Source organism: Vombatus ursinus, unplaced genomic scaffold (genome assembly GCF_900497805.2).
Source record: "Vombatus ursinus unplaced genomic scaffold, bare-nosed wombat genome assembly UNPS02014772.1, whole genome shotgun sequence".
Lineage (NCBI taxonomy): Eukaryota > Metazoa > Chordata > Mammalia > Diprotodontia > Vombatidae > Vombatus > Vombatus ursinus.
This window is the reverse complement of record NW_020954550.1, coordinates 2,844,848-2,871,723: the sequence shown is the minus strand read 5'-3', so window position 1 is coordinate 2,871,723 and position 26,876 is coordinate 2,844,848. Positions and strand designations below refer to the sequence as shown.

At 35.3% G+C, this 26,876-nt stretch overlaps 1 protein-coding gene across 1 annotated transcript in view; it reads left to right on the top strand.

Moving 5' to 3' along the window:
* TBCA (tubulin folding cofactor A) overlaps positions 1-26,500 on the top strand; it is a 98,333-nt gene extending 71,833 nt beyond the window's left edge. The window contains exons 2-4 of the mRNA XM_027863538.1: positions 10,763-10,868; positions 23,516-23,602; positions 26,229-26,500. Coding sequence (XP_027719339.1) covers positions 10,763-10,868; positions 23,516-23,602; positions 26,229-26,309 — 274 coding nt within the window. The 3' untranslated portion in view covers positions 26,310-26,500. The remainder of the gene's footprint in view (positions 1-10,762; positions 10,869-23,515; positions 23,603-26,228) is intronic.
* Positions 26,501-26,876: the final 376 nt, after the last annotated feature.

Sequence of the window (26,876 nt, the reverse complement as noted above, 5' to 3'; positions counted from 1 at the left end):
TTTTCCAGGTCAGTTGTTTTTCCAGTGAGATATTTCACAGTGTTCTAATTTTTCATTTTTTTGGATTTGTTTTACAGTGTCTTGATTTCTCATAAAGTCACTAGCTTCCAATTGCTCTATTCCAATTTTTAAGGAAGTATTTTCTTCAGTGATCTTTTGGACGTCCTTTTCCATTTGTTCAGTTTTGCTTTTTAGGGCATTCTTCTCTTCTTTGGCTTTTTGGACCTCTTTTGCCATTTGGGTTAGGCTATTTTTTAAGGTGTTATTTTTCTTCAGTATTTTTTTGGGTCTCCCTTAGTAAGCTGTTGACTTGCTTTTCATGATTTTCTTGCATCACTCTCATTTCTCTTCCCAGTTTTTCCTCTACTTCTCTTACTTGCTTTTCAAAATCCCTTTTGAGCCCTTCCAAGGCCTGGGACTGATTCATATTTTTCTTGGAGGCTTTGGATGTAGGAGCTTTGACTTTGTTGTCTTCTTCTGGTTGTATGTTTTGATCTTCTTTGTCACCAAAGTAAGATAATATAGTCTGACTCTTTTGGCGCTGCTTACTCATGATCTTGGCCAGTTACTTGAGTTTTAAACTCTTTAAGGTAAGAGTCTGTTTCCATTGTGGAGAATGTACTGTCCCAAGCTTCGGGGGTTTGTACAGCTGTTTCCAGACATACTTCTAGGGACCTGTAAATTTTCAGTTCTTCCAGGGTGCTATGATAAGGGGCGAGGTGTTTCCTCTCCACAACCATAACAGCTCCACCACACCAGCACTCCTCCTCATCCTACGACCACCCCTCAGAACTGTGACCCAGATCCAAGCACAGGCAAAGCAAGAGATTCCTGCCTCAGCACTGGCAAAGAGATCCCTGCAATCCCTCTCTGATCAGCCACTCGATTCCCCCTCAGTCTGTGGGCCAGAAGCTCAGGAGGCAGCCACTGCCTGTGCTCGGGACTTGTGACTAAGACTTAGCTTCTCTTTCACCGTAGACACAGACTTTTCCCACTGACGTTCTAAGTTGTCTTTGGCGTTCCTGGGTTGAGAAGTCTGGAAACCTCCACAGCTGCCTGTGATTCAGTCCCCTGAGGCCTGCTCTAGGTTTGCTGCAGCCTGCGCCCATGCTGAACTATGCTCCTCTCCCCGCCTGGCACGATATACCTTTCTGATCAACCATCCAGGCTGTCTTTGTCTGCAAATTTGTTTCACTCTGTCTTTTTGTGGGTTCTGCTGCTTTAGAATTTGTTTAGAGCCATTTTTTACAGGTATTTGGAGGGGTTTAGGGGAGAGCTCAAGCAAGTCACCGCTTTCACTCCACCATCTTGGCTCTGCCCCCCCATTCTGATTTTCAAGGGCTTTTAGTTCGAGTAGGTTTTCCATTGTCTTAAGGTGTCAGTTTTTCTTACCATTCTGCCTCCTGAACTTTTCTCTTCTGTATCTCTTGTTTTCCTTTCTTCCAGATACTTCTGCAGTCCCTATGGCCAGGATTTTTTTTTTTCTCTGACCTTTATCTGGACTTGTGGAATCTCTATTCTCCTCAGGGTTTACCCCTTAGACATCTCTCAAACCAGAGTATTTATTTCCTCATGGTAGTCAGAGTTTTCCTTGGTTTATTAATTTTACCTATCTCACTGTCTAGGTCAGGGGCAGAGAAAACAGGGCTGTGCTTTGGTCAATCTCTGGAATTGAATTATGAGGGCAATCTCTTGTGTCAATGGTGTGGGTATCTATCTATTCCTGAATGTGATGACTTAGACTGGGTCCCTCCTTTTAAAGGACTCTAGGACTGCTGACTCTCGGATCTGTCTAGGGGCTCCCTTTTGCCACAAGGCCTTATTGTAGGCTCTACTCTGGGTCCTTTCCTGCTGCTGGGCTCAAGGGCTTTTCCCATACTGGTCTCCTGACACAGGCCAGTGCTGCTTTAGTTAGCCTTTAATTTGTATTTGAGCTATAGCTATTAGTGCAGGATGGATTTCTACCCCACCCCTCTCCCCAAGGCTGCTTTCTGTCTAGACTCCTATAGTCACAGGTTTCTAGCTTTGCTGGTGGTGTGGGCTGCTACTGGAAATAATACTGAATAATTCCTCCCAGAGCCTTCTGGGGCTTCCTGTACTGTTTTCCATATACCCCATTTTGTTTATCCAGAGTCTTCTCAGAACTCTTGGAGTAAATCTTTGGATTCCTGAGCTTGATGGGGTTGTCTGCAAGTAATCAGAGTGATGTATTTTTTTCCAATTATTATTTATTTTTAACATTATTTTTTAAATATTAGGTTCCAAATTCTTTCCTCCCTCCAGTTTCTCTTCCCCACCTTGAGGAGACAAGCAATAGGGGACAGCTAGTTGGCGCAGAGGTTAGAGCTCTAGCCTTGGTGTCAGGAGGACCTGAGTTAAAATCCAGCCTCAGACACTTGACACTTACTAGTTGTGCAACCTTGGGCAAGTCACTTAATCCTGATTGCCTCACCAAAAGGCAAAAAAAAAAAAAAATGGTTCTTGAATTGTATTAGGGGCAGCTAGGTGGTGCAGTAGATAGAGCACTGGCCCTGAAGTCAGGAGGACCTGAATTCAAATCCGGCCTCAGACCAAACACTTGACATTAGCTGTAACCCCAATTGCCTAAAAAGAAAAAAAAAAGAGAAGAGAAGCAAAATTGTCAGTTACACATGTGAAATAATGCAGAACGTATTTCTGTATTAGCCATGTTATAAAAAAAAAAGGCAAGAAAAATAAAGTGAAAAAATTATACTAAAGTTTGCATCAGTTATCTCTCTGGAGGTGATAGCATTTTTTTATCATGAATTCTTTGGAATTGTCTTAGATCATTGTATTGATCATAGTGGCTGAGTCTTTCGTAGTTGGTCAATACGTTACGATATTGCTGTTATTATGCACAATATTCTCCTGCTTCTACTCACTTCACTTTGCATCAGTTTATATTAATCTTCCCAGGTTTTTTTCTTAAACCATCCCTTTAAGTTATTTCTTATAAAACAGTAGTGTCCATCACAATCATATTGCACAACTTGCTCAGCCATTCCCTGGTTGAAGGGCATCCCCTTGATTTTGAATTATTTGCCACAACAAAAAGAGCTGCTATAAAGATTTTTGTCCATATAGGTCCTTTTCCTTTTTCTTTGATATCTTTAGGCTATATATATAACTAATAGTGGTATTTCTGGATCAAAGAATGTGCATAGTTTTATAGTCCTTTGGGCAGAGTTCCAAATTGTTCTCCAGAATGGTTGAACCAGTCTACAGCTCTCTCAGTGGTGCATCAGTGTCCCTATTTTTCCACATCCCCACCAGCATTTGTCATTTTCTTTTTCTGTCATGTTAGACAATCATAGGTGTGAGGTGGTATCTCAGAGTTGTTTTAATTTGTATTTTCCTAATCAATAGTGATTTAAAGCATTTTTTCATATGACTATAGATAGTTTTACTTTCTTTTTCTGCAAACTTCCTGTTCATATCTATTGACCATTTGTCAATGGATTCTTAGTTTTCTAAGTTTGACTCAGTTGCCTATATATTTGAGAAATGAGGCCTTAATCAGAGAAACTTACTGTAAAAAATATTTTTCCTGCAGTTTCTTTCTTTCATTCTGTTTGACCATATTGGTTGTATAAAATCTTTTTAATTTCATGTAACCAAAATTGCCCATTTTACTTCCTTTGATCACCTCTATCTCTTGTTTGGTCATAAACTCTTTCCCTTATCCATAGATTTTACATATGATAGAATACTTTATGTCTAAATCATGTATCCATTTTGACTTTATCTCATTATTATTTTTTTTAATGTGAGGCATTTGGGGTTAAGTGACTCAACCAGAGTCTCACAGCTAGTGAGTGGTACGTGTCTGAGGTCGGATTTGTACTCAGGTCCTCCTTACTCCAGGGCCGGTGCTCTATCCACTGTGCCACCTAGGTACCCCACTGACTTTATCTTGATATATGATATGAAATATCAATTTATACCTTGTTTCTGCCAAAGTGCTTTCCAGTTTTCCCAGCAATTTTTGTCAAATATGCTCCCAAAACTTGGATCTTTGGGTTTATCAAACACTAGATTACTGTGGTCATTTATTGCTTTCCATTGTGTACCTAATCTATTACACTGATCCAAAGAGTGGTACGTTTTTAAATCCCATTGTGAGGTTTTCAGGGGGTATGGGCACCTCTGTGTCCAAGCATGCCATTGTCTTTCCACAATAAGAATATAAGTAATCAATTTAATTTTTAATAGGATCATAGATATAGTACTTTCAGAAGGGACTTCTGAGATACGACCTAGTCCAGCAACTTCCACCCCAAGTTTTATAGATAAAGAAACTGAAGTCTTGTGAGGTTGTGACTTGACCATAGTCAAGGTGGTAGAGTTTGTATTTGAACCCAAGGCCTCTGACTTCAGAGACTATATTCTTTAGACTGTACTATACTGCCTCCCATAAACAGATGAGGAATTAATAAATGAACAGTGATTTATTAAGCACATCCCACATGCTGTATGCTAAATACTGGGACCATGAAGATAGACAAAAAAACAAAAACAAAGTTTGATGCCAAAGATGGTAGAAGTCTATTAAGAACCTTAAGATTTAGTGTAATAATTGTAAAGATCTTAAATTTTACTATAATTCACTTCTCATGTCCTATACCAAATGCCTCATAATAGCATGAAGGTGATCCTTTGTACTTAAAGATTATGTTAATCAAGCTCAACTCCCTTCCAATCTGGAAAGACCCTAAGTCTTTCATCCAAGTAAGTCAAAGACCAGGTTTGAAGGGGTTCCTAATGAGGTTTAGCCACCAGGTGGTGATATTTTTGGCTAGAGCACCAATTCACGAAGACAGTCTACTAAGGAGTTAAAGGAGTTGTGGTCTGGGTAACTGGAGGCGGCACCCACATGAGTAGATCCTTGAATTATAAGAAACACTTAAAAAGTATATACACACATAAAGTGGCGTAGTAGCTATAGCAGTGGGCCAGGAGCCAAAAAGATCTCAGTTCAAATCTGGCCTGTTATTTAACTAGGCGTGTGACCTGGGAAAGTCACTTAAACTCTCTTTGCCTCAGTTTCTTCAACTGTCAGAATGATGATAATAACAGTATCTCCTCATAGGGTTGTTGGAAGAATCAAATGAGATCTCTAAAACATTTAGCACAATGTATGTAGTACATACTAGGCACTCTGTAAATGCTTACTCCATTCCCTCCCCTTTCCCTCAAAGGAAAAAAATGTTGGCTTGCTCCAATCATAACTAAACAATAAAAATTCTATTAAATCTTGATTTGACTAGTAAGTTTTGAATTGAATTTGAATAATTGAATTGAATTTTACCTATAGCCTTTTCTAGCTTTTAGTTACCATTTCCCATTTGAGAACATGTATGTACTATATACAAATATATAATTGTATATTTGAGAGTATGATATTTTAAAGCATTTTCTCTGCTTTATCACCATCCTGCCTGATCTCTGTCCTCCATTTCATTTACCTCCCACCTAAAACCTTGGACTGTGCTGTTGGGTCTCTTAGCTCTGGGGATCCAGACCTTCATGCCACTTTCCCAGCTGTCTTCTCACCATACCACTTGGCTTGTATTCTCCCCCCACCCCCAGAACCTCTTTATGTATTGTCTTTCCCCATTAGGATGTAGGCTCTCTTGCTTGTTTATATTTGTATCTGTAGGACTTAGCACAGTATCTGACATAAAAGCTTAATTTATCTACATCTTTGTGTCTAAAAAGGCCTATTTAGCGAGCAAAAGAGAAGGATTAAATTTTAGCAAATATATTTGCAGTTTTGAAAATTATACTTTTTTGGCAGAAGTAGCAGTTATGACCTCAGACAAAGCAAAAATTGAACTAAGTGAAAGAAATAATTAGGGAAACTACATTTGGCTAAAAGGTACCTTAGACAATGAAGTAATGTAAAAAATTATAGCAAATTTTTCAGATAAAGGCCTCATTTCTTAAATATATAAGGAACTGAGTCAAATTTATAAAAATAAGAGCTATTCCCCAATTGATAAATGGTTAAAGGATATGAACAGACAGTTTTCAGAAAAAGAAATTAAAGCTATCTATAATCATATGAAATAATGCTCCAAATCACTGTCAATTAGAGAAATGCAAATTAAAACAACTCTGAGGTATCATCTTACATCTATCAGAAATGACAAATGCTGTGCCTACCCTTTGATCCAGCAATACCACTACTAGGTTTGTATCCCAAAGAGATCAAAGAAAAGGGAAAAGGGTCCATATGTACAAAAAATTTTCAGCAGCTCTTTTTGTTGTGGCAAAGAATTGGAAATTGAGGGGATGCCCTTCAGTTGGGGAATGGCTGAGCAAATTGTGGAGTGTGATTGTTATGGAACACTATTGTGCTATAAGAAATGACTAAGAGGATGGTTTCAGAAAAACTTGGGAAGACTTAATTGCAAAATGAAGTGAGCAGAACCAGAAGATTATTGTACATAGTAACAGCAATATTGTAATGTTGATTAGCTGTGAAAGACTTAGCTACTCCAATCAATATCAAAATCAATCCAAGACAGTTCCAAAGGATTCATAATGAAAAATGCTATCCATCTCCAGAGAGAGGTCTGATGAATTCTGAGTACAAATTAAAGTATGATTTTCTCACTTTCTTTATTTTTCTTTCTTTCTTTTTTTTTTTTTGCAGTATGGCTAATATGGAAATATATTTTGCATTATTTCACTTGTGTAATTGGTATCATATTGCTTACCTTTTCAGTGGGTGGGGGAAGGGCTGATGATCCCAGAGGCAGCCAGGTGGCACATTGGATCAGGTGCTGGAGAGGAGAGAATTCAGAACTCAAAATTATTTTTTAAAAAGGCTAAAAATAAATAAATAAATAGTGGATTTTAAGAGAAAACAAAACCAACAACAAACAGAAAATTCCACTTTTCTCTTTCACTAAGGAAAGAGTGCTGTTTATTGAACTTCTTAGTGTAATTTGCTAGATTTCAAAGCTTTACTACTTTGGTTATTTCTCTTTCCCATCAATTCTACATTCTACAGCTGATATTCCCTGAAAATTGAATCACTAGGAGACAGACCCCTTTTATCCTCAATATTAATTGCACTAGTAGTATTAGGTAGTGAAAATGATTATTTTCTTTATGATTCTCTTATCTTTGAATATTTAAAATTTGTTAATATGTGCCTTTGGCATATTCTAGAAAAAAGAATTTGCTGGCCTTGGAATCAGGAGCCACAAATTCAAATCTCATTTTAGATTACTTGCTAGCTGTGGCCATACAAAAGGCACTTATTCTCTTAAAGCCTCAGATTCCTTAGCTTTAAAATAGAGGTAATATAGCTCTTGTCTCACTGGATTTATTGTGAGTAAAGCATTGTTCAAGCTTTAAATCTCAAAATCTCTCTCTCTCTCTCTCTCTCTCTCCTCTTTTTTCACTTCCCTCTTCTCCTATCCCCTCCCTTCCTTCCTCTTCTTCCTCCTCCCCACCATCCCTTCTCCACTCTCCTCAGCCCTCAGGGCGTTCTACTCTGACAGGTCAGCTTCTGCTTTATCTTGCCTGGGTCCCAACCCTCCATTCTACTTCCCTGACCCACTTCCCTGACAGTGCTACACCATGCCACTTCAATGTACCTCCTCCCTTCTATTTAAGTTTCCTTTTATGTGTTGTGGTCACTCAATAGATTGTAAGCACTTTGAAGGCAGGAACTGTTTTACTTGATTGTGCTTGTATACCCAGAACTTAGCACAGCACACTGCTTAACACAGTAAGTGGAAATTTTGCATTTCTTAACTATAGTTGAAAAGGAGGGAAGACTATCAGAAGAAGGACTAGGAGAAAAGATAAATAAGAGTGTCTGGGAGAAATGTGACTGCGTGAGTTTAGATATAAATAGGAAGGGAGAGAGAAACAAGAGTCATTGTGAGTAAAAAGGCATTTGGGGTCAGAGACAGGGAAGAGAGGGGAAAGGAAAGCAGAGCTCTATAAGAAGAAAAATTGCTTGTCACATCCATAATACAGATAACTAGAAGAATATTAAAGTAAATTATCATCTACAATGACTATCCTTTGCAGAGTTTATTATTTTCAAAATGCCGTATTTTCATTTTGTAAATGGTACTCTCCCTAGTTATTCTAAAGCTTCTATAAAAGAATGACCTAGATTTTAGAAAGCTACTTTGGGACCATATAAGTGCCAGTGAGTTTACTGTTTATAACTTTTCAAGTTTCTTTCACATTGAAAATATCTTTAATTTCTTTAAGATTAATCTATTTGCAAATGGTAGGACCAAAAAGAAAATCCGCTATGAGGCTGTGTTGCAATAATAGTGAATTGGTCTTGGAATCCTGAAGACATGTTCCATTTCTGACACATACTATTAACTTTGTGACTGGGCAAACAACTTAATTTCTCAGTAGCCACGGACAACTCTCTGCGACTGTAATTTTCAGAACAGCTGTAGATCTGTGTAAGTAAAGGATGTTTCCACAGCATTTCATTGACCAATGAATTCAGTTCTGAACCAAAAGGAAAAAAGAAGGGGGCAAGGGAGAAAAGAATTGAGTTTGTCATTTATCCTCTATAGGCCTCAGTTTTCTATTGTGTAAAATATGGGAGTGGACCATGGGATCACAGAAGTACTTTTGGTTTCTTAGGTTCTTTGAAAATCCCATGTGTGGGAAAACATTCTAGGTTTGGAGTCAGAGAACCTGAGTTAAAATGCTGGCTCTGTCAGCTCTGTGTGACTTTGGGCTCGTGACCGACAGAATTATTGAGCTAGAACTAGAAAGAACCTTAGAGGTCCTACAGTCCAGCTCTGATTTTATGGTTGAAGAAACAGGTCCCTGAAAGGTTAAGTGACTTGCCCTAGTTGAATGGCAGAGCCAGGATTCAAATTTAAGTCCCAAAACACCTTGTTCACCATTCTCCCCCAACTTTTTGGGCCTCAATTTCTTCATCTGTAAAATGAAGAAACTGGACTAGATGACCTCTAAAGGACCCTTCCAGCCCTAAATTTATAATATTATGATCTGCTGTGTTGGGGTTCTTGACTTTTTTGTGTGTCATCGACATCTTTGGCTGTCTTTTGGTGAAGCCTGTGGACCCCTTCTCAGAATAATATTTTTAAATGCATAAAATAAAATGCATAGGATTACAAAGGAAGCTACTTAGACTGAAATATAGTGATAAAAAATATTTTAAGAATCAAGTTAATGGATTCCAGATTGAGGACCTCTGCCATGTAATATTCCTAATCTAAAACCATGTAATAATGAAAAAAGTTCTATTTAGGCATCAGTAGTAACACTTCAGATTTATGTAGTTCCTTTCAAATCTCTCGAAACAATGTTTACCATTATATAATTAAGCTTCCAGATGACTACATTTCAGGTTAATAATGCAGTCCTTTTCAAGCAGCATACTGAATTTAGTATTTCCATTTTTTCCTTTCTCCAGTTGTCCTGCAGTGAACTATTTTTTACCAAGTATTTTTGCATATTACCCAAGATGTTGCTATTCAGTACACTGACCTAGTTAAACTTCAGGGACTGGAAAGACTAGAGAGCAGATTTGCATCTGGACCAGGACTATCCCTGGAATCTGTTCTGGTCCCAGATGCATCTAATAAGTTTCAAGAATTTCCAAGGCAAAAGGACAGTACTAGGATATCCTTTATAATATACATAAGGAGCTTTACAAATGTTAAAGTTGCTATGTCATTAGTATTAACAACAAAATGGATTAATCACAAGTCATTTTTCTTCAGTTACTTTTTTTTAAACTGCAGAGGCACATCTCTAAAAGTTAAAAACTATGGTAGGTTCCCCCTTTTCTTCCCATAAGGAAAATTATTCCCTGAGCTTTGTAAGTGGCCAGAGCTGTATCATTTCATTTTTATTAAATTATGTGAAAGAATCAATCTGTATTCAACATTTCCTTCTTCTTCCTATACCCTCAAAAAAACCTTCTTTTTACCCATGATCTAATACAGAAGTTCTTAACCATGAGGTCCATGGATAGATTTCAGAGGATCTGTGAACTTGTGTCTAACTTTACGAAAAACGTACTTAGCTTTTTAAGTAATCCATGAATTAAAATGCAGAGCTTTTAAGTGTTGTGACTCTACTTTTGATTCATGTAATGCATTGCTTATTGCCTTATTGTGGCTTAGAGGTAACCCTGGATTCCTGAAGAGAAATACTAGTGGAGCATAAGCTTTTTTCCCCAGGTGCTGTAAAACTAGAAAAATTGTTAATGCAGAGAGGGAGGACTATACACTTATTATCCGAGGACTGTCCTAGTTAAGATGGAGGAGGTTTATCAGCAGATGCTCAACCATGTCCATTCATGAAGACAGTCATTACTGCCTTCTCCCAATCCCATGCTCAACCTCTGTGCCCCTAAACTTCTCCCTCCAACTTTGGTAACATCCTTTTATGTCATAAGGGATTATACTGTGCACAGATGAATTAAGTCACAGTTTTAAAATATAATGAGCACAGACTTTTAATTCAAATTTAAGACTTTTTAATTACTTTGTAATCAATTACTCACAATTTAAGTACAAATAATTTATCTTGATTACAGATACAACCACAATAGACCTCTGTACTTCCCACCCTCCCGAACTAGTTTGTCTTCTGTTGGTTTATGTTTTAAGAATCTGTGGTGGTGTTTTCAAAATTGTGTTTTCTAGCTATGACAAGTTTTCTGTAGGAAAAAGAAAACTGATTTATTGAAGAAAATATGATTTATTTATAGGTTGGTCAAAGAAAAATTGATGTATGAAAAAGAAGCAAAACAACAAGAAGAAAAAGTTGAAAAAATGAGAGCTGAAGATGGTGAAAACTATGCCATTAAGAAGCAGGTAAAATTCTATTTTGAATAAATGTAAGGAAAATTTAATTGATTAAAGTATATATTTAACTTAATCAGTGTTTTCCCAAACAAAAACAGATGCGAAGGACATCACATTAAAGTATCTTATAACTGTATATTTCTGTAAATAAGATGACCCAATTATAATTGCAAATGATATAACGTGTATGAAAATACTTCATAGACTGTCATGGTATATTTATTCACTTAAATTCAACAAGTGTTTATTGATCACCTGAAATATGTAAGAGATTGTGCTAGGGGCATAGATAGAAACAAACTCCTTACCCTCATGGAGCTTTCACTGTTCTTAGAGGATAGCAATAGAGATAAATAACTAAAGGTAATGTCAAAGGGGAATCAGGGAAGCTTAAAGAAAAATGGAAATTCTGAATGGTGGAGTTGAGCAAAGAGTACATCCTGAGCTAATACACAGAGGCCAAAGTTGGAATGTTAAGTTTGGGAAGCAGTTAATAGTCCAGCCCAACACAAGCATAGAATGTGTAAAGGGAAAATAATACTGGAGAGGTAGGCTGGAACCATATTAATGTCCTTAAATGCCAAGGTATGAGTAGTTGGTATTTTATCCAAAGACATTGAAGGGCTTTTGAGTGGGGAAATAACATAGTGAGACCTGTACCTTTGATATTTTGGTAGTAGTGTGGAGGACAGATTAAAGAGGGGGGAAGCTGGAAACAGGAAGAATGTTTAGCAAACTATTTTAGTACTCAGTGAGAGAGGTAATGAATACCTATCCTAGGATGGTGACCATGTGAATGGAGAGAGCAGGGTGAATGCTAATAGTATTTTATAGAAGTAAAATTGACAGGATTTGGCAGTTGACTGGATGGGATGGAGGGGATGAGGGGTGGGAGTGGGGGCAGAGATGGAGGAAGAAAGCACAGTCAAGAAAGGTTCAAAGGCAGAGACTTAGAATGATTAGGGCCAGGTGGGGGAAGAGTAGGCACAGAATATTCTGCAGGCATTTGATAAGAACTGGAATTTGAGAGATCAGGATTGGATATATAGCTTTAGGAGTTATCACTGAATGTGACACTAGCAAGAGATAGAATATAGAGAAAAGGACTCGGACCAGAGCTGGGGAGTTGGAGGGAGTAGAGTGTGATACTCAGGCTTGGCAAGTGTGAGATGAGAAAGACTGGTCAGGTAGGAGAAATAGGAGAGAGTAGGGTCATAGAAACCAAGATGGAGAGAGGGTCTAGAGAGAGGAAGTTGTTAAAAGTATCAGAAGTTGCAGGGAGGCCAAGGAAGGTGAGGACTGAGAAGAGATGCTCAGTTAAGAGGTCATTAGCCACGTTGAAGAAGCAGTTTCAATACAGTGAGGGGAGCTGAAGCCAGATGGTGAGGGTTTGGGAATTGAGTGCTTGTTAAGGGGCAGAAGAGACAGCAAGTTTAGATGTTCTAGGAGTTTGACATGTGAAGGGAGAGGTTTGGAATGTAGCTAGAGGGAGATAGAGCTCAAGAGAAGTTTTTTCTTTTTTAATTTTAAATTTTAAAATATTTATTTATTTTGAGCTTAAATACAAAAAGATCTCCAAAAAAGAACATTTTCATGCACAACATAAGAAGAATTTCCAATGTAAAACTATCTCACAGTTTTTTTATAACTATGTAATAAATAATAGACATTGTTTTAAAAGATAAACTCCTTTTTTATGCCTTTTTCTAAGTTTTTTCTGTTCTCTTTTGTACACTTTTTATTTTTTTTCTCCTTCCCTTCCCACCCCACCCTATAGAAGGCTACCATTAGACACTTGGGTGTGTGTGTGTGTGCGTGCAAAAATTACACTATATATACTTCTATGTCAGTTTTTTCTTTGGATGAAAATAGCATCTTCTTTCATAGGTCTTTTGTAGTTTATTTGAGTATTTATAGTACTCAAAATGACATAGCTGTTCTTAGAACAAGATTGCTGTTACCATGTACAACATTCTCTTGGTTCTACTCTCTTCATTTTTCGTTACTTCATGTAATTTTTTCCATGTTTTTCTAAAATCAACCAGCTCATCATTTATTATAGCACAGTAGTATTCCATGAAAGTCATATGCCACAACTTGTTTAGCCATTCCCCAGTCAATGGGCATCCCTTCAATTCCCAGCTCTTTACCACCACAGAGAGAGCTGCTATAAATATTTTAGAACATATAAGTTATTTTCCTTTGTCCCTAATCACCTTGGGAAACAGATGTAATAGTGGTATTGCTGGGTCAAAGGTTGTACAGTTTTATAACTTTGGGGGCATAATTCCAGATTGCTTTCCAAAATGATTGGATCAGTTCACAGTTCCATCAATAGGGAATTAGTGTCCCAGTTTTTCCACATCCTCTCCAGCATTTGTTGCGTTCTCCTTCTATCATTTTATCCTTTTTTTTTTTTTTTTTTTTTTTTGGTGAAGCAATTGAGGTTCTAACCATTTCTGCCAAGGAAAGGTCTAGTTTATCCTCCAGGAAGCAATAGGATATTTGTTACTTAAAATTATGCTAAATAAAATTCTAGATAATTTTAAGGGTTTATCAGTCATCTCTTCTGATCTTTGATTCAGAAATTTATTTAGCATAAGATACTGCTTATGTTGATGAATAAGCAGAAGGGAATCTTTATAAAGATTTTTGGAAGGAATGGCAGTGGGGGGGGGGTTAAATCTAATTACATAATTGTAAAATCTTAAAAATAGGAGGATATTCCTTCTCGCAGTGTTTTTTTTTGTTCTAAAGTAGGAAAAATAATAAATCTTTTATACTCTGTAGTGACCCAGAATGAACAGTTATGGATAGATTGAAATCTGTGCATCTGGATGGAATACCCACATCAGCGACATAGTAGATCCATTGATGTATTAACATATATTTTGCATTAGTCAAAATATATAGTCTCCTACACTTACCCTAAGCCACTTTGTGATAGTTTTATTATTGTTGAATGAAAACAAGTTTACTGGTGATCCAAAACACCATGGAGAAATTAATGTATGTTTAATTTGAGTAGGCTGTAGTAGTGATTTCTGTTTAGTAAGTGGTCTAAATGATATTGCATGAGAAATGTATGATGGAAAAGGTATGAGAATCATTCATGCATCTCAGGCAAGGAATAACACAGAGTTCAAGTGCTGCATTGATACTAATACACTGTAAAATGACATAGAGGAGAAGCTCCCAGCACATTGGATACACCCTCCCTGGAGAATCTATGAGAGAATATGGAAAAGACACAAGATGAGATATGTGTGGATGTGTTGTGACCTGAAGCGACAGAATGTGCAACTGTATTTTATGAGATCACGGAGGCAGCCAGGTGGCACAGTAGAGAGGGTGCTGGTCCTCAGGAAGGTCTGAGTTCAGATTTGGTCTTAGATATTTATAAGTTGTGTGACCCTGGGCAAGTCACTTAATCTCTCTCTGCCTCAGTTTTCTGAAATGGGGATCGTAATAGCAGTTATTTCTCAGTGTTGTAAGGATCAAATGCGATAATATTTGTAAAGCACATTGCCTAATATGTAGTAGGCATTTAATAAATGTTTATTTCTCTCCTTTCCACTTCCCCTCTCTTTCCCCATCAAACTATAGTATACATTAAATATACTATGTAGACTTTTATCTTGTCATAATTGTTAGCAACAGAATTATAATAAAGTAGAAACTACAGTTACCTCTTTGACTTAACAGAACTTCTAGAAAAAAAATCTTTCTGTACAAGTTTTATAGGTTAATAATACATAGTTTTGTTGACTTCAATAGTATTTAATAGTACTTTGTCACTTCTAAAGATTGAGGGAGGCACAAAGTGTCTAAACTACCTGCCTATCATTCTATATTCATGGTTAACTTGATAAATGAATCTTATGGGGCAGCTAGGTGACGCAGTGGATAGAGCTATGGCCTTGGAGTCAGGAGGACCTGAGTTCAAATCTGGCCTTAGACACTTGACACTTACTAGCTGTGTGACCCTGGGCACATCACTTAACCCCAATTGCCTCACCAAAAAGCCAAAAAAAAAAGAAGCAGAAGAAGAAGAAGAAGAAGAAAAGAATCTTATACTACTTTATCTGACTTACACAAAAGAGACACCTGGCAAGGTGTTAAAAATAGCCTTATTATCTTTGTTCATAAAAATGAGCATCTATTCATACAACTTTAGAAGAGAAGAATTAGAGGCAGCTAGGTGGTGCAGTGGATAGAGCACCGGCCCACAAGTTAGGAGGACCTGAGTTCAAATTCGGCCTCAGACCAAACCACTGTGTGACCCTGGGCAAGTCACTTAACCCCAATTGTCTTAAAAAAAAAAATTTTTTTTTAAAAATACCATTTAAGAGAAGAATTAAATTTCAGAAGCAGCATGAAACTGCCTGGATAACTTCATTCTCACTGAGTGAAGCTAAATTTTTAAAATTAAATATCCAGATAAATCTACATCAAAACATCTGATGTTGGGTCTATCCAGAATCTTTTTTTGGTGACAGTTGTTTTGACTACCTCACTCCTTTACTGGTTAGAAAAATAGCAATTTATCTCAGTACTCCTACTTTCCTACTTGTAGGCAGACTTATTTAGTGTCATGCTTTATTTGATTAGTCAGTTCATTTATTTATTTTGTTTATTAGGATCTCCATTTTAATAATTGTCTCTTTAGTTATAAGGACCTAGAAGACTAGGAATATATGTCATTTCCTTTTTGTAGCGACTAACAAAAATAAATGATATTTTATAGTGCTCTGCATTCATAGGATTATAGATTTCATTTCTAGGATCATAGATTATCTCTGTTGGGACTTACAACATATATTAAATGTATTTATTAACCTTGTGTTTACATGTTAGGGAACATGCTTAGAGTAGTTGTGACTTCCTTCGTCATGCAACTAATAAGTGTTAGAGTTGAGATTTAAACCCAGATCTGTCATAATTCTAAGCACTTCATTAATACTTTTGGTCACTGGATCATAGATCTTAGAAGGAATGTTAGAGGTAATTTAGTCTAATCCTTTCATTTAAAGTAAGGACAATGAGGCCCAGAAGTGTTAAAGTGACTTCCTCAAATTACACAGCTAATAAGGTACAGTTAGGATTTTAACCCAGGTCTTCAAACTCCAAATCCAGCATGTTTTAGAGTTATGCTTTACTATTAAAGTAGCATGGGAAAGTCTACAACTTTTAAATTTTGCATTTTTAATAAAAGTCAGTATCTGGTCAATTTTCAGTTAAATCAGAAAATAACATTTTAAAAATTAATCCTTAAGAAACCGCATTTTATGGGAATATTACTTGAGTTTTTTTTTAACACTTTGAAAGAAAAAATTACAAAATAGAATCTATAAACTTTTTAAGATTCCGCATACAATTAACACAGCAAAATTGAAAGGAGTTTAAGATTTTCTCCTGCCTGACATGTTGTAACCAATCCATGGGGATTTTCCTTAAGCACATATAAACTATATTTAGAGGTATCAGTATTAGCTATGTTGACTTACATGGAATCCTTTAAAATTTTTAATTATCTGATAGATTTTAATCTTATTTCACGTGCATACTTTGCCTAATGATTAGAAAAGGTAATCTCCACGAGAGAACATCTCCAAAGGCATCAGAAAAAAAATCTTTGTGATTTGGTCTAGACAGTTATTCTCGCGAGTTTCACAAAAATGCTTCCTTTGGTTTAGGATTGTCACAAATGCAAGGCACATACGTAGAACATTTTAAATGGTATTTTCTAGCATAGATTTGTTTCAACACTAAACCCACCAGAAAAGAATATACTTTTAAAATGTATCCACAGTTACTGAAGTTTAAAAGCTACAGTATTTTTTGGAGGTTTAATTTCTTTGATCATATTTTTGTTATGGTTAGAGGGGCCGAGTAGTTAGATAAATAGGAATTTTTTTGTCTCAACAAAGTGATCTATAAACCATTAAAATTAAATACCAATGGTCTAGAGTCTGTTTTTGGAAATCAAGATTAAATGGGTTTTACCTATAAAAGTAGTATATGGACAGCTAGAAGCCTCTTTTTGGAATACTAAACATACACTGATTTTCATTCATTCTCTTTGTGGGGAACGCATCCAAAAAGATGTCACAGATTCTCTAGCTTCTTTTTAAAGACGATTTTTATTGATACTTTTTGTTAGAGCCTTCTTCACTCTCCTTTCCCTATGATCCATTGCTTTTTTAAAAAAATGTCTTGTGAGGGGGGACCAGTTCAAACTAACACATAATCATGCCAAGTGCACACTTACTTATTCTGACAGTATGTGTAGTATTCCACACTCATTGTCCTTCATTTCTGCAAAGTGGGGGGGTGGTATATTTTCCCATATCTTCGGTGGCAGGCTCCTCTTTTTTTCCCCTGCTCTGCCAGAAAACTCACTGAGGTCAGTGCTTTTCTTTCTCAGCATCACCCTTAAGCAGGAGAGAGAATGTTTTTTCTACTCGATAAGAGGCAAAAGCCATCCAAAAAAAAAAAGTTTAAAATAAGCAACAGGCAAAAAGCAATAAAAAGGATGAAAAAGTGAAAAGAAAAGTCATGAAATCAAAGAAATAGCTCAATTAATCGACAAGCATTTATGAAGGGCTTGCAGTGTTCCAGGCATTGTGCTAAGTGCTAGAAATATGAAGAAAAAGTGAAAACAGGCCCTACTTTCTAGTGGCATATATTCTAACAGGAGAGACAGCATATGTGTAGACACACAATACACACACACACACGCACACAGATAAATACAAAGAACATAAAATAGAAGGTAACCTTAGAAGGCAAGGCCTGCTGCAGAAGGTGGCACTTGAATTTATTCTTGAAAGAAACCAGGGTTTTTAAATAGTGGAGATGAGGAGGGAAAACATTTCCAAAGGTGGAGAACAACCCTCAAGTAAAGTTTCCAAGATGAGATATGGACTGTCATGTGTGAGGAATATAAAGTAAATGAATTTGGTTTGACTCTAGATTGCATGGAGAGAAATAAAATATATGAGAATGAATTTGTGAATTCAGAAAAAGTTAGGTAACAAAAAGTAGGATTGTAAATTGGATATTTATAAATTAAGATAAAAAATTTTAAATTACATACATACTATTGACATAGGTAGCTGATATGTTAGAATTGATGGACTATGTTGAAATAAAGCCTAAATTTGACTTGTAAAAATAGCAAAATTATTATTATTCCCTAGTAATAAGTTCTAATTTAGTATTTTTCCAAAGCTATTGTTGTACATTATGTGAAATTGGGTTCCATAAGAATTTTTATGCTAGTGATATTTTTCCATTTCAAAATACTAAATGTGAAATTGTGGATCAAAAGTTAATTATTTACAGATACTTTATATGAAAATCTGTTTTTTTCTTTTTTCTTTTTTTTTTCCAAAGTACCTGCAGCTCTTTTTTTATTCTGAGTTTATTCTAAAATACCAGGTTCTCTGAACCTGTACCAACTTGTTCTGTCAGGGTGTATGAGGGTGTTTAGGGAAGATTAGCACTTTGAGCCCTTTTCAGGACTGCTCATTCACCTTTAGTGTCAACATATCACCCAACTATCACTTGTGGCTTCAAGAAGCATGTGCAGTGAACACATTCCAGTAAAACTGTCTTGGCACATGGGCTTAACCAGATTGAAGGTAACCGACAGGCATCCAACTTGTCAGGTGAGTTAAGGGAATGTCAATCCCAAGCATGTGAAGACTTCCCCCACTGAATGGCAGATGACAACAGTTTGTTTCAGTGTACATGAAGGTGGGCTAAAGCAAGTGTTGTGGAGCATTTAGAGCTTGGTCAGATATTGAAGATGCCAAGTTCATCTACTGTATCCTAGGCCTGTGGTTCTGACTTTTGTCTTGCCACTGGATTTGATGACTCTGGAAGAGAGAGTGAGGCTGATGACTTTGTACAGTTCTGCTTCACTTAAATCCAGTTAATGCACAAGTCAAGACATAACTCTGTGATGTCATTGGTCCTCATCAAATAACTGTAAGTTGTTCTGCCAATAAATTTCAAATCTAAAAATGTTTTATGGCTACATTAGTTTGGAAAACTCATCTTAAGACATTACAGGGAAGGTTGGTGAAAGAATATGACTAGTATCTCTTTATAAAACCAAGAAGGAGTAAAAGAGGAAAACATGTTAAAAAAAGTATATGGCTGGAAAGACTTACTTGAACTGATACAGAGTGAAGTGAGCAGAACCAGAAGAACATTGCACACAGTAACAGCAATATTGAACAATGAACAACTGTGAGTGACTTAGCTATTCTTAGCAATACAATGATCCAAGATGGTCCCAATAGACTCATGATAAAAAATGATCTCCACTCCCAGAGAAAGAACTGATGACATCTGAATACAGACCAAGCATATTATTCCTTCCTTTGTTCCTTCCCTCCCTCCTTCTCTTTCTCTCTTCCTTTCATTTGAGTTTTCTTCCACAAAATGACTAATATGGAAATGTTTTACATGGTTACTAATTTATAACCTATATCAGATTGCTTACTGTCTCAGGGAAGGGAGGGAAGGATAGAATTTGGAACTCAGAACTTTTTAAAAATGTTAAAAATTGTTTTCATCATAATTAGGGGGAAAATTTTTTGTTTAGTTAATCTGGACCTTTAATATCTTTGTGAATATTCATACTACTATATAATATTAAAATAACCAAGTCTCTAGTCATTCTGGAAGGGAATTTCTAATTGTGGTAGAAAGAAAAGGGGAGGGGTTAAAATAAAGAGATCCCACTGCTCAGCATATGCCTCCAAGAGGTTAAAGACAGAAAGGTCCCACATACAACAGACTATTCAAGACATTAGTTTTTTCTGTGGTAACAGAGAACCATAAACATAATAGAAATCCACCACCTGATGAATGGCCAAATTGAATATGATAGAATATTATTGATGATGATTATGAAGAATTCAGAGAAATATGGGAAATCTTAGATGAAGTGTTATAGAATGAAACCAGGAAAACCATATCATTACTACAACAATGTAAATTAAAACAAATGTAAATAAAATATTGAAGCTGAATTCTGTATAATTATAATGACAAACCTTGGTCCAGAAGAGAGTTTAGAAAAGTACATTCCTGCCTTCTTAATAGAGGTGGGAAGACTGTGTATATTGTATAGAATGTCAGTCTGTATTATTGTATAGAATGTGTGTTAGTTTTAGTAACTTGCTTTTTATCCTGCCTTTTTAAAATTCTTTGTTACGCAGGAAAGCTCAGTGAGTAAAGGACAGGGGAGAGATGTATCTGGAAATAAGGGAGATATAAAAACAAAAGATGGTAATAAAATTTTAAATAATGTGAAATCTGCATTGTATGGTGGTTATGTTATTTGTACTTGAGTAAGTTTGTATTTGTTGTGATTTATATAGAAAGCTGGGCATCAATCCTTTGGTCACAGAAGAAATCCCCATTTATTCCTTTGTTTCCATGGGAGAATTACAAGACATTTTCTAGAAACATAATGTGCCCTACGTGCAAGAAGATGTCAAAGTTGTGGTTCATGGAGTTGTTAAGTTTTGCCCTTGGGAATGTGCTATAGCTATTCATTGACTATGGCATGGTGCTATGATAACATCCTCCCATCAGATGATCCCTGGGTTAGCTTCTAGTTGTAGTGCCTTCTTCTCCAATTGAAGCTGGAAGTATACTGCCTGATATTTGGGGAGCTGGAGTGAAACTAGACCTCTGGAAATCTAAATGGCTGTATCAGATTTCAACCTTCTTGAATTAATAGTGGATTTTGCTTAATCCCAGATTATTGATCTCAGTATTATCCTGTACTTTTCACTATCCCTCTGCACATAAATCCAATCAGTTGTTTAATCTTTTTATATCTGCCTTCACATTTCTTAGATCTCACTCCTTTTCCACTACCACTTTAGCTCATGCCCTCATCACTTCTAGATTATTGTATTTGCATTCTTATTGGTCCCTCTACTTCACATCATTTACTACTCCAGTTCATCCTGTGCACTGCTGCCAAAAGTTATTTACCTTAAGCACAGATCTGACTATATGACTCGACTACTTTGTCTACTCCAGTGACTTTCTGTTGCCTCTAGGATAAAATTCAAACCCCTCAGTTTATCTTTTAAAGCCACATGAAGCCTGGATACAATTAATAAAAAAGAAAGACATTCCCTGCCCTCAAGGAGTTTATAATCTGATGGGGGATGGGAGGGACACACACACACACACACACACACACACATACACACACACGGCATAAAAAGGGTTGGGGAGGAAACACCTGGAAGTAGGGAGTGGGGGGGGTGCATCTTAGAGGACTGATCTTGTGAGTCCAATTTCTGCCCTCTATAATGGAAGGTATTGGGAGGAGTTTGGTACCCCTAAAGGCTTGAGTGATTAGAAGTGATGAATTTATCCTGAGAGGGGCATCTTGTTGGAAACCAGGCCGAGCCACCCATGCAGCCTCATCCCACAGATGCAGCCTCATCACATGTGATTCCCCTTTCTGCCCTCTTCAAGTTAAGCTAATTAGCCTTCTTTCTTTTCCTCAGAGGCAACAACACATGTATCTCTCTGCAAGGGCCATCCCCTATATGTTTAATTACTTTGTGCATATTTATATTTCTTAACTTTAAATTTATACTGTATATAGTTTTATATTACTTGTTGTCTCCATTAGAACATAAGCTCCCTGTGAATAGGGGTTGTTTCGTTCTTTGTGCTTACATCCCAAGTGCCCAGGTATCTCTCTTAGTACCTGCCTCTTGGTAGTAACTTAATCTCTTGTTGATTTGATTGTTGATTCAGTCAAGTTAACTCTGCTACTTGAGAACTATGCAATAATATGAAAAGGTTCTGTTTTTAGTTTTACTTGATCATTTTGTTCCTTGGCAAAAGTAAACACAGTAACTTTGATTATTAAAGCATTATGTTTTTCATGCCTTCTTTTCTATTCATTTAGTTTAATTCTATAAACTAATGTGCAGCTATTAATAACAAAAGGAAATATGGGTTATTTATTAATATAAGATACATATCCTACTAATTTTAAATATATATATATTTAGACTACCTGAAAACACACAGTAGGTATTCAGTTTTTTATGATAATAAACTGAAGAATACTGCCTTCCTGATCCCTGCTGTAATTAGTAATGGGGTAAAATCACAATCTTATGTTTTGACAGTCTTATGTTTATTTATACTGTCTGTTGCTACACAAATGAATGAATTGTAAGTTCAGTGGTCTGCTTTGCAGGAAAAAAGTAGTAAAAGAAGCTACTAAAGGAAAGATTTATAATCTTTTAAAAATCTTTTGTTCTTAGCAAAAAGTGTGCTGGAACTATGAAAATACTTGTAAAAAGTAAGCATATTTTGAAGTACAGTATAATTGAAATGCTTCCATACTTGCCTTTCAGTTGTAGGATATTTTTTTCCTAAGAAGATAAATGGCCATTTATTTCTTAAATCAGTTCAAGCCACAAGAGAAATAGAGATTTTAACTTGTTAAAAGTTCACATTTCAGACCCATTTGAGGGGAAAAAAAAGATCATTGCTTGTTTTAAAACATTTTTATTAAGTTGCTTTTACAATAGTGCCTAGCACATAGCACAACAGGGCTTTGCTCATAGTAGAGCCTCAATATTGGTTCCTCTTAATATAACTTAAGGAAGAAACTCCTCCCGCATAAAGAATGTTGTGCCATTTTAAGAAAAGTACAATCTTGTAATCATGTATCCTACTTATTGATTGGGTTTCACACTCAGAGATTTGATTATTTTTTCTTCTACTATGATTTGCTTCATTGTACTACACTTCACACAACCAGCTTTGAACAACGGATTTTGATTCCAGAAAAAATATGCCCCAGAATCAGTATTCTTGTGTTTAATTCTGTGGTGTTTTCAGTTGGAATGGCCAAGTGTTCAGGTTCAGAGGGGTGCCAGGTTGGTAATTTGACTCAAACTGCATGGTGAGAATAATCTCTTTCCTAAAATGAAGCACAAGGATAAGTAATAACTTTTTATGCATGATAAGCATCAAAAATATGAACCTGCTGGTCTTGGCTTTTCATTTTTCTTTACCTTTGTCTTTCAGGGAGAACCTCCTGCTGTGTGCACACGATGTGATCAATAACTCAATAACTTTTTTCATGCAGTAATTATCTCTATGTGGTATTATCTGAACACTGTTTTTCTTTATTACTCAAAAGATGCAGGAGATATTTATATAACCAGCTGATCCCATTTTGGATGAAGGTGCTTTGTGACAGCAGGAGAAATAAGTTTCTTTTAAATAGCCTTTTAAAACTAACATGCTTTGGAAAGCTTTTACTTGTTAATTTTCACTTAACATGGAAAAAGGTGTGAATACAAAGATGCTTCATTTATTTAACTCAATTTTTAAAATTTTATGGTAAGCTGTAAATAATGTCAATCAGTTTTTTCTTATGCCATTTTGACAAATAAAGGTATTTTAAGCAGTTTCTTGTTGAAAAAGAAGCAGAATATTGTTTGTTGAATATTCAAATTAGAAAAACTGTAACAATTTTTAATTTCTCTAAAATGTCTACTCATTTACTAAGGGTTTTGATATAATAAATGTATTCTGAGATATCTCAGTTTTTTAAAAAACATTTAACAATATTATATTTATAGACAGAAATTTTGCAAGAATCTCGAATGATGATTCCAGATTGCCAACGCAGATTGGAAGCTGCGCGTTCTGATCTTCTGCAGTTGTTGGTATGTAAAATAGGGTATATTGTAGCTTATATTTTAGGCCTTTTTCAACCAAATACACTGAAGACTCAAATCTCAATATGTGTTGCAGAAGATCAGTTGAAAATTTTCAGTTCAGTTGCATTATGACATTATTACATTGGAAAAAAGTGTGTTACAGATCCTGGTCTTAGTTATCAACTGCAGTAATATTTGCAAACACGTTTCTCCCTTTTGTACAAACTTAACATTAATATAAGTAAATTTGATTTGATAGCTAACAGTCAGAGGATGCAGCTTTGCTATCCTTTCTATTCATTTTTTTCAGCAGCTCTTTGAATTGTTCGGTTACATTCACTTCCTGCTTAAGTATTATTCAACACATAAAGGATAAATATGGATTTTTCATCTGAGGTACCCAAATGTTTCACATGGATATGGAACTTTTAAAAAAGAATCCAGATTTTTTCAGACCTACCTAGATAGTAATCAATGTAAGATCTAACATTAAATGGATATCCCCTCTGTCCCCCTTCTCAATAGTATTTGGATCTAGATTAAAATCATTTTTACCGTACATGCAGGTATTAAGACCTCCTGATTCAGAGGGGAAACTGTTCTATAAATTGTGAGGTTCGAGGAATAGCTACAAGCAGTTTTTACTTCATGCTTTTCCAGTTTTCTGTACACAGGAAATTTCAAGCATTGCTAAAATATTCACGAGGGACAGAAGATCTGCACCATTAGTTGATTAGTAAATTCCAAGATGAATTCCAATCTCTCCTCTGCTAACCCCACTTTTGTATTGGCTTTTCTTTTTTAAATCCAGATATATGATTAATTCCATATAGGAAAACCTGTTGAGCAAACTCCTACCAAAGCAGATCAGTAACTGTTTTGCAACTTAAAGTCTTAAAGAATTACCTGAACCACAGAGAGATTAAGTAACTTGCCCTGGTTCACATAGCTACTATGGCAAAAATAGAACTTGAATCTAGGTCTCCAACTCCATCCATTATGCCATAATACCTTTTATTTGTTTCTTTACCTAAACTTAATTACTAGCTATGTAGTTGTCTTCCTGAAATATTATTTTCCTATATAACTTTTTCAAAGCAGTCTTTAAAAAAATTATCTAAATATACTATTAATTTTTTATCTCATGAGAATAGGCTTATTAAATATAAATATGTATGTATGTATGTATGTATGTATTCTTGTATGGAGGCTACAAACATTATTTGCCTTGAATAAATATATTGCATTAAGCCTGGATCTACATTTAATAAAGTTTCCAAATTTACCGTATTATTTGACAAGTAATTTTTCCCCAGCTCTATATCATTTGCTGACATAAACCTTTCAAGAATCTTTAAAACTATTATAAAGGATAAAGACCTGAATTATTGACAGCAAGATGGGAAGAGGTTGTTTTGAAACAGAGAATAAAAATGAAGAGTTGCTGCCATATTAAAATACTGTTTTGGATAATAGTATACTCATTAACCCCTTAATTGCTACAATGTTTATTTGTTTTCATTAAATAGTAGCCTAAGAGATTGATTCTTTAAAATCACTTACAAATATTGTCTTAGTATCATACATTATACATATTATCCAAAACATCAGTATCTTCAAAGAGGATAAAAACAATAAAGACCTGGTATAAGATAAGAGTTTATGAAACAATTAAAGTTAGTCCTAGTTTAATATGTTACCTGCACATTTTTTAATACATGGAAACTTAGAGCAAATTTATTTTCACTTTGTTCCTTTTCCTTTAGTAATTCACTGTTGTAATCTTTAACATATTTGTAATGGACCATACATTTTTTTCTTTATCTATATTTAAGTTTAAAAAAAAAACCTTGAAATTTACACAAATGTAGCAGGCTATCATGATTTGTCCCCTGGTATCATGCCATGTAATTGGTAAGCATCCTTTGAAAGTCAGTATCAGGAAAAAAATTAGTAAAAAAAATTCAGACAAGTAGGAAGATTAACTTTCCCAAGTAAAAATGTAACCAGAAGAGTGCATTCATTTCCATTACCAGTCCAGTAACTGATTTATTTTTCTGTGGCATAAAGACATAAGTATTTTATCATAAATATTAAACATTTGCACCAGGTCTGTAAATGTTCTTAAAGTTCTAAAAATTTGGCCAAATGATAAAATAATTCTATTTTAACTGGAATAATAGACAAGTAATTAAAGTAATAATTTACCTTTTATATCATATGAAATATATTTTATATTCCAAGCGATTGAATTTTTAAAATATTTTATGAAAGTTTATTTAAATAATTTATGCCTTATTCCTGATGCTGTCATAATTATCATTATAGTAAGGATATGCTATACAAAAATAATTCATTAAAATGATTTATTCATACAGTAATATTTAACTACAAAAAATGTCATCTCTTCTCTGTCCTGAGAGGTACATGATTGAATTGGTCTATATCTAGGGATATGACATGATACCTGGTAGTCAAGACCCTCTGATTTATAAGATTTTCATGGGTATTTAGCAATGCTAGAATCGCAACAAATATGACTGTGTGTTAGAAGGCCTGTAGTAGGCATTTAATAAACGCTTGTTGAATTTAATTGAGTTGAAAAAAATTCATTTTTATTGTTTCATTTTAGGAAAATGAAAAAGACTTGGAAGAATCTGAAGAATATAAAGAAGCACGTTCAGTTCTGGATTCAGTGAAGTTAGAGGCTTAAAATGTTTCTCAGTACTGAATGGTTTTTTTTTTTTTTCATTAAACACTGGGATCCATTCCACATTTTATTATCGTTGGCCACTGCTGTGTGTGTTCAAGTAGTGTAAGAATGTGATTCATTTCTCTTTATGTAGTTGCATCTCTTCATCTTTTCTTAACTTAAAGATGTACTAAATAAATGGGTTAGTCTGATACAGATGTTTATTATTTTGTGTTTTACAGAAGAGTTTTATTTGACTCATAGTCTCTCTTGAAAAAGAACCATATTTTTAACTGAAAAGTAAGATTAATAAGATTGCATTTGAATTTTTACTTTGATATGTTGGTTCCTGGTAAGCATGATTTGGCTTAGAAATTTTTTTCTTATATAGAAAATCAAACTTCGGCCAGTTTGGTTTATATATTCCAAATAAGGTGTGTGTATATATATATATATATATATATATATATATATATATATATATATATATAGCATCTAGGGGGAAAGATAGTCCTCAGGGATAATGTTGTGTATATTTTCCCTTCACTATGAAGACCTAACATTTCCATTAACTGGAATTAAGTAAAT